At 66.2% G+C, this 11,627-nt stretch overlaps 5 protein-coding genes across 5 annotated transcripts in view; 2 read left to right on the top strand and 3 right to left on the bottom strand.

The window, feature by feature from the left end:
• Nucleotides 1-1,549, bottom strand: part of EMIHUDRAFT_114855 (hypothetical protein) — a gene marked incomplete at both ends in the record, with an annotated part of 2,954 nt that extends 1,405 nt beyond the window's left edge. Inside the window, 6 exons of the mRNA XM_005779253.1 lie at nt 136-206; nt 336-384; nt 435-509; nt 670-768; nt 882-977; nt 1,151-1,549. Coding sequence (XP_005779310.1) covers nt 136-206; nt 336-384; nt 435-509; nt 670-768; nt 882-977; nt 1,151-1,549 — 789 coding nt within the window. The remainder of the gene's footprint in view (nt 1-135; nt 207-335; nt 385-434; nt 510-669; nt 769-881; nt 978-1,150) is intronic.
• A 956-nt stretch (nt 1,550-2,505) lies between these two features.
• Nucleotides 2,506-4,803, top strand: EMIHUDRAFT_236293 (hypothetical protein; the record flags this gene model as incomplete). Its single annotated transcript, XM_005779254.1, has 3 exons — nt 2,506-3,234; nt 3,994-4,532; nt 4,584-4,803. 3 exons carry the CDS (start codon nt 2,506-2,508, stop codon nt 4,801-4,803), a joined length of 1,488 nt encoding a protein of 495 aa, XP_005779311.1.
• Nucleotides 4,804-6,300: 1,497 nt separating this feature from the next.
• Nucleotides 6,301-7,578, top strand: Lhcf18 (light harvesting protein). Its single transcript, XM_005779255.1, has 5 exons — nt 6,301-6,447; nt 6,516-6,739; nt 6,812-6,958; nt 7,025-7,162; nt 7,234-7,578. The coding sequence occupies exons 1-5, from the start codon at nt 6,309-6,311 to the stop codon at nt 7,348-7,350; spliced, it is 765 nt and encodes a 254-aa protein (XP_005779312.1). The 5' UTR covers nt 6,301-6,308; the 3' UTR covers nt 7,351-7,578.
• A 985-nt stretch (nt 7,579-8,563) lies between these two features.
• EMIHUDRAFT_236295 (hypothetical protein) lies at nt 8,564-9,287 on the bottom strand (the record flags this gene model as incomplete). The annotated part of the gene is made up of 2 exons (XM_005779256.1): nt 8,564-8,665; nt 8,775-9,287. 2 exons carry the CDS (start codon nt 9,285-9,287, stop codon nt 8,564-8,566), a joined length of 615 nt encoding a protein of 204 aa, XP_005779313.1.
• A 272-nt stretch (nt 9,288-9,559) lies between these two features.
• Nucleotides 9,560-10,373, bottom strand: EMIHUDRAFT_366796 (hypothetical protein). The gene is made up of 2 exons (XM_005779257.1): nt 9,752-10,373; nt 9,560-9,731 (listed from the first exon to the last, which is right to left on the bottom strand). The coding sequence occupies exons 1-2, from the start codon at nt 10,360-10,362 to the stop codon at nt 9,605-9,607; spliced, it is 738 nt and encodes a 245-aa protein (XP_005779314.1). The 5' UTR covers nt 10,363-10,373; the 3' UTR covers nt 9,560-9,604.
• Between the last annotated feature and the right edge of the window lie 1,254 nt (nt 10,374-11,627).

Consider the following 11,627-nt stretch of genomic DNA (forward strand, 5'->3'; position numbering starts at 1 on the left):
CAGGAGCCGGTCGAGCGCGTCTCCCTCGCGCAGGACGGGCGAGTGCGGGAAGAAGTCTCGCATCACCTTCTCACAGCGTGAGGCGTCGAGAGCTGCTGCTCACAGCTGCGGGTGCGGCGAGAAGGCTCGCGTCACCGCAGACACCGCGCCCAGCACCTCGGTGGTGTTACGGCCCGACTCGAGCAGCTGCAGCACGCGGCTCGCGCCTGGAGGAGCGCTCAGACTCGGCTCAGACTCGGCTCAGAGACGGCTCAGAGACGCGTCCCAGCCGCGGCACGCGTGCCGCGCCTACTCGAGCCACCGCGAGCCGCGTGACGCGACGCTGCCCGCGCGACAAGTTGGCTGGCGGCGGACGGCCCCCTCGCCGGACCAGCGCGGGTCCGCCTACGGCACATACCTCGGGCGTGTCATGGACACGTGTCCCGGCAGTCTACCGGCAGCGCGGAGGCCCGCTCCTCGGAGAGCGTTGCGATGCCGGAGTAGACGACCGACCGCCCGCTCGAGAGGACCTGCGCGGCCGGGGGTGCGCGGCCGGGGGTGCGGGGCCGGGGGAGGGCGAGAGTGGGGCGGCGGGCCGGATGACAAGTGGGGGCGTCGCTCCGCAGCCGCAAGCGTCTCCTCCGCATCTGCAGCCGTCTCTCTGCAGCAGCCGGGTGTCCGACCGCCGACCCACCCCGACCCCCGACCCTCCCCGACCCGCAGGCGGCCCGTAGCGCAAGCCGCCTGCTCGACGGCCGCAGCCACGTCGTCGTCCGACGCCACCCGCGCCTACAGGGAGCGAGCCCGACGTGTCCGGCGCGAGGGGAGGACGGGCGGGCGGCGAGGCGAGCGTGTGCCCGGGTCCACTCGGACGAGTGTCCGAGCAGGAGGGCGAGGTCGACCAGAGAGTGGAGCAGCAGCACGAGGCTCACGCACGCGACGAGCGAGACCAGGCCGACGAGCGCGAGCGTGACCAGGCTCTCGTCCGAGAGGAGCGCCTAGGCTTCGGGCTCGGGCTCGGGCTCGGGCTCGGGTTTGGAGAGGGGGCCAGGAGCGCCGTGTAGAGAGGAGTCTAGGAAGTGTCTAGGAAGAGTCTTGGAAGTCTTGAAGTGACTAGGAATAGGAGCGCCGTGTACGAGAGGAGTCGCCGGTCGAGCAGCCAGACGGGCACCACCACCACCGCCACGGCGCTGGCGCACGCGGTGCCGACCCATCCCCAGGAGGTGTAGTCCGCGAGCAGCAGCAGCGGCACCACCACGGCGAGCAGCAGCAGCGGAGGGCACGCCCACGCGTGCCGCAAGCTCGCGCCGCCGACGCGACGGAGGAGCGGCGCTTCCGAGGGCGCCCGCAGGGAGCGGACATCGGAGACCATCCGCTCGCGCATGCGCCGCATCGCCTGCGACACGATGAACGCGGCGAGGATGGTCGAGATGTAGTCGCGCCAGAGCTGGAAGGTCAGCCAGCCGAGGAGGAGGAGCGCCGCGCTCGAGAGATTGCCGAGCAGGTGTCCCAGGACCTGGACCTCGAGCTCAGTGGGCGGCTCGAACTCGTCGGCTGCTGACGCCGGCATTCTCGGCTTGGTGTGCCGGTGTGTCCAGTCCGCGCCAGTCCGCGAAAAAAAGAATTTCGCCTCGCAAGACGAGACTCCAGCTTTTGCAAAATCCTGCAAAGGTGGGGACGTGTCTGTCCTCGACCCAGCCCTAGCTTGGGAGGTCCCTTTTATTTATTTGTTGTAGCACTGACACAGGTTCGGCTGGTGCCGCAAGGGGTTTTTGTGCGAAAAAGAATGCTTCCTCGTCTGCGCAGACTAGCACACACGCCGGCACACCCAGTTCTTCGGCAGGAGCAGGTACGTCTATCGGTCACTCGATCGCCATGTATGTAGGAAATCTACGCTGACTGTCCCGCGCGGCCGGGCTTGAGCGCAGAATGAAACAAGTAACCACACTGAAAGGTCAAGCAGACATGGTTCGTGCGGAGTGCAGCCCCTCGCCTGGCATGTGTGCGCGATGTGCGATATTTATTTTCGAATATTTTACTTGTCGATCGACGCAAATCACCATTTTCTTTTTTATATCATTGATTTTTCTTTCTAGGTGTTAGTGCCAATGCGCGCAGTCCGCGGAAAGAAAGAAAGAAAGAAACAGACAACCCGAAAGGACGGCACGCCGCCACCAGGGATTTTAAAAAGAAAGAAAGAAAGAAAGAAAACACACAACCCAAGGGAAGGATGGGAGAACGGCACGCCGCCACCACACAGGGATTTTAAGGAGAGGAATGTGGTGCGCTAGCCGTCGCCCACCCTGGGGAGTCTGCCTCTTCGTATCTCTTTTCGCAGTCTCTCGCCGCTTCTCGCTGCAACCTTCATGCCACCTCGCGGCCGTCCCATACCAGGGATTTTAATCAGAGCAGGTTCGATGACGTCTTTTTTCTTTCCAACATCTGCTCGCGGCCGACTTTTCGGAGGCTGCACGCGACGACCGAGGCGCAACTGCCCGGTGCAAACACCAGCAGGACACAACTGGGATGTCGAACGCGGCCCTTCAGCTCGAGCAGCTCTTCATCTTCCACCCGCGCCTGGGTAGCGAGGCAGGCGAGAAGCTGCTGTACTTTCACCCCGAGCACACGCCTCTCGCCGAGCAGCACAACGCGCTCGGCCTCGTCGTCGCGCTCGAAGGGCTCCTGGCCAACTTTGGAGTGGCGTCGCCTTTCGAGCTGCTGGCCACGGCGCAGCGGCGGTATGTCGTGCTGCAGCCGGAGCCGAGCCTGTGGCTAGTCGCCGTGCACATGCTGCCTCCGAGTGCGCCAGCCGCCACCGCACGGCAGAGAGGTGCGATCGAGGAGGAGGCGGAGGCGGAGGCGGCCGACGCGGACGCCGTTCGGCGCGCCGCCTTGGAGCAGCTTTACGAGACGCTCCGCCTCTGCTGCGGACCGTTTTCGCGCCGCCTGGTGGAGTCTGGCGGCGCCGCCTCAGTGCGGGCCCTCCTCTCTGGCGTGATGCCGCGGCTGCTGGCGGTGGCGGCGCTGCAGCACGAGGCGGAGGGCGACTTCCTGACGGCGGTCGGAGGCATCCAGTACCTCCCCCTCGGCCAGGCTGCCGGGCTGCGCTGCCACGCAGCGATGACCGCCGTCCTATCGGCCCAGCCTGCGGCGGCGCGCTGCTCGCCCGGTACGGGAGGCGTGCACGACGTGTCCCCGACGCTGCCTGGCCATGTCCCGCAGGCGCACCTGCTGCTCACCTTCGAAGGGAGGCTGGTCTGGTCGAGTTTGGGCCGCGAGGCAGCCCGGCCAGCCTTCCGCTAACCCTAACCCTAACCCTGACCCTGACCCTAACCCTAACCCTAGGAGGCCCGGCCAGCCTTCCGCTAACCCTAACCCTAACCCTAACCCCAACCCTAACCCTAACCCTAACCCTGACCCTGACCCTGACCCTAACCCTAACCCTAACCCTAGGAGGCCCGGCCAGCCTTCCGCTAACCCTAACCCTAACCCTAACCCCAACCCTAACCCTAACCCTAACCCAAGCCCTAACCCTGACCCTAACCCTAACCCTAGGAGGCCCGGCCAGCCTTCCGCCTCGTCGCAGCGCTCACCAGCCCGCAGCAGCAGGCCAGTCCCGCCCCCCGTAGCAGCAGGCAGCCCCGCCACCCGTCAGCCCCGCCGCTTCGCCCCCCCCTCCCCCCCCAAACGGGGCGAGCTTCGCCATATTTAACGATGTCAATTGACACAAGGCGGACAACGTGATCGTCGCCGCGCCGCCGCCCAGCACGTCGCCGCCCGAGTGGTGCGGCCGGCCCCGACTCCCTCCCCTCTCCCTGCCCGCCGCCCGCACCGACACATGCGTTCAAAGCGCACACGCGCCCCATGGAGACCTCTGCCGCGCCCGACCTGCCGAGTTGTTTACGCCGCGCCCTCCGCAGCTGCCTCGCGCTCGAGCTCGTGCTAACCCTAACACAGACCCTAACTCTAACCCCAACCCCAACCCCAACCCGCCGCAGCTGCCTCGCGCTCGAGCTCGTGCTGCGCGCGCACCGCGCAAAGCACGCCGCGGACGCCTCGGCGACGCCCGCCGCCGGCTTCCTCGTCGGCGCCGGCGCCGCGGGCTGCGGCGACGGAGCCGACGGGCCGACTCTCCCTCGGCTTTTTGTGCGGAAACGCGCCCCTCTCTCGCCCGGGCAAGCAGACCCGGCCGCCAGCTGCGTGTCGGCGGCAAGCTCGCCGCCCGAGGCTGCTGCCGCCGGCGAGGGTCTGGCCGCCGGCGAGGCTTCGGGCGAGGGGCGGCACGAGCGAGGCGGCGACGGGTGGGAGGAGGACGGGTGGGAGGGGCTGCGGCTGGCCGTCCTCTGCTCGCACGGCGTCGGCATCGCCCTGCTGCTCGAGGACGGGTCGCGAGAGTGGGCGGACCGGCGGTGGCACGCGACGCTCCGCGCCTCGCTGAGCTCTGAGCTCGAGGGGCTCGGCGCGGTCTTCGCGGAGCAGGCGCGGCGCGCCGGCGCGGAGGAGCAGTCTCGCCGCTACGTCTCCTTCGACTCCTTCAGCCTCGCGCTCCAGCTGTCTCTCCCGCGGCCGGGCCGGCGCGCGAGCCGGCTCGGCTTGCCCGCGAGCCTCGAGCGGCTGCTGCTGCGGTCCTGGAGCGACCTCGAGGCGGGCGAGGCGCGGCAGGTGGCGGCGCGTGCCGCCGAGGGCTGGCTGCTCGCGCGCGCGTCGGGGAGCCGGCGCCTGTTTGCCCTGGTCGAGTCGAAACACGCTTCGCTCGCGGAGGCGCACCAGGAGGCTCTCGCGCTCACCGCGTCGCACCTTTCGCACATCTTCATCGACGGGTAGCGGGGGTGGACCGACGTAGTTTGCGCTAGAAGGCAACCCAAGTCAGTGCTCCATGTGTACAAGAAAGAAAGAAAGAAAACAGACAACCCAAGGGAGGGATGGGAGGACGGCACGCCGCCACCACACAGGGATTTTAAGGAGAGGTGTGTGGTGCGCTAGCCGTCGCCCACCCTAGGGAGTCTGCCTCTTCCTATCTCTCTTCGCAGTCTCTCGCCGCTTCTCGCTGCAACCTTCATGCCACCTCGCGGTCGTCCCACTCTCGTCGTTCTCTCCCTTGTCATTTCCTCCTCTGTCGCGTCGTTCTCTCTTCTGCCTCGTCCTGTGACGCCACCGCCTGCCGGTCCCTTGTTCTCGCGGCTTCTTTCGCCTTTCGGCGCAACTCCGTCCTCCTCGCGGCGTATCCTGGCCCCTCGAGTCTATCGAGCTCCCCTCGCGCAAGGACCACATTTCTGACTCCCACTCCGATCATTTGCCTACAGGTCATGTTGTTGCTCAGGTCCACTCTCTCTTCGAACACTCGTGCCTCTACGGATGATGCCGGCGCTGGGGTCCCCTTCGGATGCATCGTGACATCTGACAACTGGATTTCCACTGGTTCGTCCTCCTCTGGGTCATCTTCCCCGTCCTCCTTCCGCTCGGCTCTTCGCTCGGTACGTTCGGTGTGGCTCACCCTCCATGCCGTGAACAGGCGCTTTATCCACCCTATATTCTTCTCTCGCTCCTCTGCCCGTGCCTTGCGCCCTTGGTCTTGTCGTTGTTTCGCACCCATGTCTGTATGGCGATCGAAGCTGCCTTCCCCACTACCTGCAGTTCCCTCGTCACCTCTCCTGCGAGCTCCCTTCTCTTTCTTTCGGGTATGGAGTCCGTGAGTGCGGGTAGCGTGCAGGCAATCACGGGCGCTATTTTGTCGTACTCCTCTTCGACGAGCGCTCCAAATCTAGACCCTTTCGCCTTTAAGGAGGCTGCCCTCGCTCGTCTCAGGAATGTGGCGGTGTCTTTTGAGTCCGGCGCCTCCCGTTCAACTCTTGCTGTCGCCCTCGCTGTGTGTTTGTCGAGCTTCCGCATGAAAGTGACGCGCCTCTCCCTTATTTCCAGCGCAGCTGCCGCTCAGTATGTGCGCCAACGACGCCTGTGGTGGCTCACTGTCTTCTTGTTTCCAGTCGTCCCAGTCTCTCAGATTCCCGCGTCTCCTCCTTGCCTCGCGCGCCTCTTTTGTGGCCTCATCCCTAGCCGCTTTGCACGCTCTGCATCCCCAGAACGCACTTCTCGTGGCGGGGCCCCTCATTCCCCGTTTCTTTTCCCCCTCTAGAATACGCCTGTGGTGTGCCCCGTGTGGCACCCCGACCTGTTGTCTCACCCATGTGTACAAAGAAAGAAAGAAAACACACAACCCAAGGGAGGGATGGGAGAACGGCACGCCGCCACCACACAGGGATTCACCCATGTGTACAAGGTTAGGTTCACCCTGCACGTTTTTCTTTTCGCAGATCGGCTTCATTTCCAAAATGCTTCTTGCGGGATCCTCAGCACTGTCGCTCTCGTACGTCGCTCCCGCGGCGCCGGCGGCGGCTGTCCGCGGCGGTGCCGTGCGCATGGAGTCGCTCTCGGACCTCAAGACCCTCGCGACCGGCCTCAACCCCGTCGGCGCGCGGCGGCGTCGCGCGAGCCTCCTCCTGTCCCCGACCCCACCACCTCCAATCCCCTCCTCGCAGTCGGCTACTGGGATCCGCTGAAGCTGGGCGAGGCGGAGTTTTGGGACAACACCAACGAGGAGACCATCGGCTGGCTGCGGCACGCCGAGATCAAGCATGGCCGCGTCGCGATGGCGGGGTTCGTCGGCTTCATCGTCCAGGCCAACGGGATCAAGTTCCCGTGGGCCCCGTTCAACGCCATCACGTCGACCAGCCCGCCCGAGCAGTGGGACCAGCTCCCAGACGCGCGCGAGCCCGCCCGGCCGCCGCCGCCGCCGCTTCCTCTTCTCACGCCGCGCCGCCCCTCTCACCCGCAGGCCGCAAAGTGGCAAATCATCCTCGGGGTTGGCTTCCTGGAGTGGTGGTCGGAGATCCGGGTGGACGGCACGCCGCACTACATGAAGGGCGGCAAGCCCGGCTACGTGCCCGACTTCGACGCGACGCCCGACCAGCTGCCTCACTGGGCGAGGGGGCGCAGCCTCGCGCCGCCGGCCGGGCGGCGCAGCTCGAGAGTGCGGGGCTGTGACTAGGTTGGCCTCAACCTGTACGACCCCCTCAAGTGGAGCAAGGGCGCGTCCGCGGAGAAGAAGCAGAAGGGCCTCCTCACCGAGCTCAACAACGGCCGCCTCGCGATGCTGGGCATCATGGGCTTCGTCTCGGAGGCCAAGGCGCGCGCCGGGAGGGGGGGGGGTTGGGGCCCAGGGCCCGGGAGCGAGGCGCGAGCTTGCTCTTGCTCTAGGTGCCTGGCTCGGTGCCTCTCCTCAAGGGGCTGGTTGCGCCCTACACCGGCGAGGTGATGGCGCCGTTTGCGACGGACATCGACTGGTCCTCGTGGGCGTACATCCCCGGCGCGTAGTCGTAGCGGGGGCTGCTGTGAGGCGTTGTGTGGGTTGCCGCCGGGGGAGGCCGGTCTCTCCGTGTCGCGGCACGCGCAGAGTTGGACCAGGCGAGGCGCGAGGCGCGCTAGCCGTGCGGAGGGTTTGTTGGTACACGAGCGGTGCATCTCTCGGTCTCGCCGCATCTCTCTTTGTTGCAGCAGAGCACCCACTACTACTTTACGTGGTTAGAGCAATGAAGGAAATCGAACCCCGAAGTGCGAAGACCCCCCTACACGTGCACACGCGCGTCGCGGGGGGGGCGTCGCGGCCTCTTACGGGTCGCGGGACGCGGCGGAAAAGCGGAGGCCGCGCGCGCGGCGCTGGGTTGTTGCACGATGTCTCAAATATGAGGGGTTTTGACTCCTACCGGCTCCTGACGCTATCCCTGGCAGCTCTAATGACCAGGATCAGTAGTGCTATGATAGAGGATGCCCATACTAGCGCAGGAGCTGCCACACTCGCCCGGACCGTCCCCTTCTGGGTCCGGTTCCGCAGCCCGCGAGAGCCGATAGCGGGGCCGTGCCGCGGGTGCCTACTGCCGAGTGCCACAAACACTGCGCCGTCCCGCCATCACCTACAGGCTGTCTTGTGTGATGGTTGGGATGTCCAAACGCCACCATCTTGGCTCTTGCGACCTCAAACCCGCGAGCTGCATGGGTGGTCCTGACGTCGACAGACGCCCGATGACCACGGTGAAGCTGAGCCGGAACGCGTCGACAGGTCTCGTCTGAGCCCGTGGCGGTAGCCGGCTGAGTCGCTGTGCACGGGCCGGTACCTCAGGCGTCACCTCCGCAGCCTCAGGTCTCACACTCCATCACCTCCGCCGGGACGCCTTCGATGGCACGCTCGGCGGCGAGTTTGTTGCAGCTCCACAGCGAGCGCGGCGTCGAGCCTACTCACTCCTGTTGGATACACGCACTCCCTGGGACCCAGGGAGTGCGTGTATCTAGCAAGCGGTGCGTCCCGGCAGCCCGCGCTGGCTGCGGAGCTGCAACAAACTCGAGACGCTTTTTTCATTTTTGGGACATTTTCGACGCTTTTGGCCCATATACTCGTGCAACAACCCCGCTGAGTTGCAGCTGGCCGGCGCTCTCACACGCACTTACAGACTACAGTATAGGCCTCGATTCGTGCACACACACAGATCACAGTCACAAATGTACAGGACGCCTCTCTCCGGCCACCCGAGCGTCACTCCAGCGAGACGACGCTTCGAGCCTGCCACTCCTCTGCGACGCCGCCCCTCCACGCTAGCCGAAAGGCAAAGCTCGCGTTGCCGCTCGCCTCCACGACCTCGCTCGATGCGGAGTTGCCGATGCAGAGGCCTGCGGGGGTGGGGCATGCGTGAGTGCGCTGGCCGGGGCCGGCGAGCTGGAGCGGCGATCGCGCCAAAGCCGAGGACGAGGAGGATCTCGAGCGTGCCGAGAGCGTGGCTCGGAAGGAGTCCATGTCTGCCGCAGCATTCGCCCAGCAGGTTGCAGGCCTGCGCCGCGCCGGTCAGAAAGAGCCCGGTGCCGAGCGCCATGGCGCCGCGCGTGCCGGCGCCCGACATCGCTGCTATCACCCACACGAGCAGGGTGCCGCTGCCAAACGCCAACGCGGCCACGATTCTATGCGCGATCGCGTAATGCGACTCACGCACCGCGCACGTGAGCACGATTCCAATCCCGGTGGCCACCGCAAGAGCGAGGCGGCACCAAAGCATCGGAAGTTCTCTTGTCAGCTCGAGCAGAACGAGCAGCCACAGCGACAGCACGCCAATAAAACCGCACAGCCTCGAGCGTCGGCTGTCGTCGAGCACGGCGGATATGTGCTTAAAGTGCGCAAGGTCGCCGCATCGCCCAGCGTGCCCGTAGGCGGCGGCGAGGAATGAGGCTTGTGTGCAGAGCACGAGAAACGTCAGGACGTGCTCCATCGCCGCTGAAAGCGGCTCGCCGTGATGACACTGTGATGAAATGCAGTGTTTCAAGAAGAAGAAACCAAAAATTCCCACGATTGCGAATGTGGGGACTACATTTACATGAAGGGTGGAGGGGCCCGTCTGCAGAGCTAGGCGGCGCGGGCACCCCCCACTGGGGCCGAGGACAAGAAAGAAGCCGTTTCCCGTTTGTCGCTTGCTTGTTCTTTTGTTTGTTGATCCAGTCAGTACGCTCTTTGCGAGAGAGAGATTTTTGAAGACCAACAAGAAATCACGACTCTCACAGTGATTTGGGCTCGGCAGCTTGTTAGCCCTCAGCCGAAGCTGGGGCCGGTCCCGTAGCCGTAGCCGAGAGAGCCCGCGCCGATGAGTTCGACGCGGTCGGGGGGCCTTGCGGTCTTGCGGAGAGGCCAGCGGGGTGGCGATCGCTGTACTTCATGGGGGTCATCAAGTGACCGCGACTGACAAGCCAGAAGGTCGATACTCTGGACGACCCATAGATGCCACGAATGCCTGAAGGAGAGGGAGGCGAGGCCAGAGGCAGGCTCAGCTCCTCTCGGGTGATCTCGCTTTGGTGGCCGAAGGACCCGATGGTCCTGTCACATTCGCGTTCCGAGTCGTGGGGGTAGAAGATTGCGGGGGGGCATCGAGTCAGCACTTCCTTGTAGTACAGCGGACCGCCAGGCTCGCCGGCAGCATCCGCAGGGAGGCAGCATATGAGGCACCAGTCTTCTGAAGAGCTCAACAGCTGCGGCCGCGATGGCGGAGTCGGCCGCGGTTCGAGCGAGCAGCTTTTGGCTGCGGCATCGACGATCGCGGAAGGCTCATGCCCTCGTGGAGCGACGGCCGACGCGGGTCGCGCGGCGCGCGCGTGTGCGAAATGCGACAACAGACGACAGACGCCTGAGCGCTGAGCGCTGTACGACTGAACTTTTGTCGCCGCAATCGCCACCGCCGCCATCTTGACGAGCAGCGCGAGCGCGCTCGTCGGCGGCCAGCCGTCGGCGTCGCGGGCCGGGCCGAGCCCGGCCTCAACCGGCCGCGCCGCCGCAGCAGGCCCGGAGGCCCACATTGCGGCCGACCTGATAAGGAGCTCTCTTCTTCCTTGCGCGCCTGCTTGTTGATGTTTTCGGCGTCGCCCGCCACCGCCGCCTTGGAGATCTGCTGCGTGTGGTGGACGACGAAGGAGGAGGCGCTCGCCGACGCCGCCCCGCACACCGTGCGGTCTGTGTTGGTAAAGAGGAAAGAAAACGGAGACTTGGAGCACTGGAAACGGGTTTCTTATTCTACCTTGTGAGTGTATATATGGCGTGCTGCGCGCCGGCAGCGGCGGCGCCATCGGCGGCGGCACCACCTCCCGCGGCGGCACCTCCTCCCGCGGCGGCACCTCCTCCCGCGGCGGCACCTCCTCCAGCGGCGGCACCTCCTCCAGCGGCGGCACCTCCTCCAGCAGCGCCGCCGCCCGCAGCGCCGCCGCCCGCAGCGCCGCCGCCCGCAGCGCCGCCGCCCGCAGCGCCAGTGCCCCCGCCGCCGGCGGCAGCGGGCGCGGCGGCAGCGACGGCCCCCGCCCCAGCCGCAGTGGACCCGGCGGCGGCGGGCGCTCGGCAGGCCGCTGGCGCGGCGGTCGCGCCGCTCGCGTCGATGCAGGCGGCCAACCTGCAGGCGGCGAGTATGCAGGCGGCCGCCATCCAGGCGGCTCACTTGCAGGCCGCCGTGATGGGGCCTGCGGCGGCCGCGCCCACCGCGGTTCCACCCGCCGGGCGCAGCGCGGCCGTGCCCTTTTTGGCGCACGATGCGCCGCGGCCCGCGCCTCCCCCGTCGCCCAGAGCCGCACGCGTGTCTTTGTTTCGGCGCGTAGGTTGGCGCGGTGACCACCCGGCTGACTGTGACTGTCCCCAGCGGCATCTCGGGCGGCGCGCCTCTCCCTGCCCTCACCCTGCGATGCGCCTCTCCCTGCGATGCGCCTCACCCTGCGATGCGCCTCTCCCTGCCCTCTCCCTGCGATTGCGCCTCTCCCGGCGATGCGCCTTCCCTGCGCGGGCCCGCCCGCCACGCCGCCGCCGGCCCGACCCCCCCCCCATTCTCCCCGCTCAGGCGAGCTTGTGCGCGTCGCCGCCCCCGACGGTGAGCCCACTCCTCTCCCTCACTCTCCCGTCCCGCACGTTCTCTTCACCTCCCCGGCTGAACTATTAACTATTAATTCCCGTCACCCTCAACCTTTATCCAGGATTATGACTTTTTTTTTTAAGAGTTTTTCTTTGAAACCAGTTTGCCCCCTCGGTCCCTTCTTTTTTCTCCCAGGTTAGGAGAGGGGGAATTTACTCCTTCCTTTCCCAA

This window comes from Emiliania huxleyi, assembly GCF_000372725.1.
Source record: "Emiliania huxleyi CCMP1516 unplaced genomic scaffold EMIHUscaffold_233, whole genome shotgun sequence".
NCBI classification, from domain to species: Eukaryota; Haptophyta; order Isochrysidales; family Noelaerhabdaceae; genus Emiliania; species Emiliania huxleyi.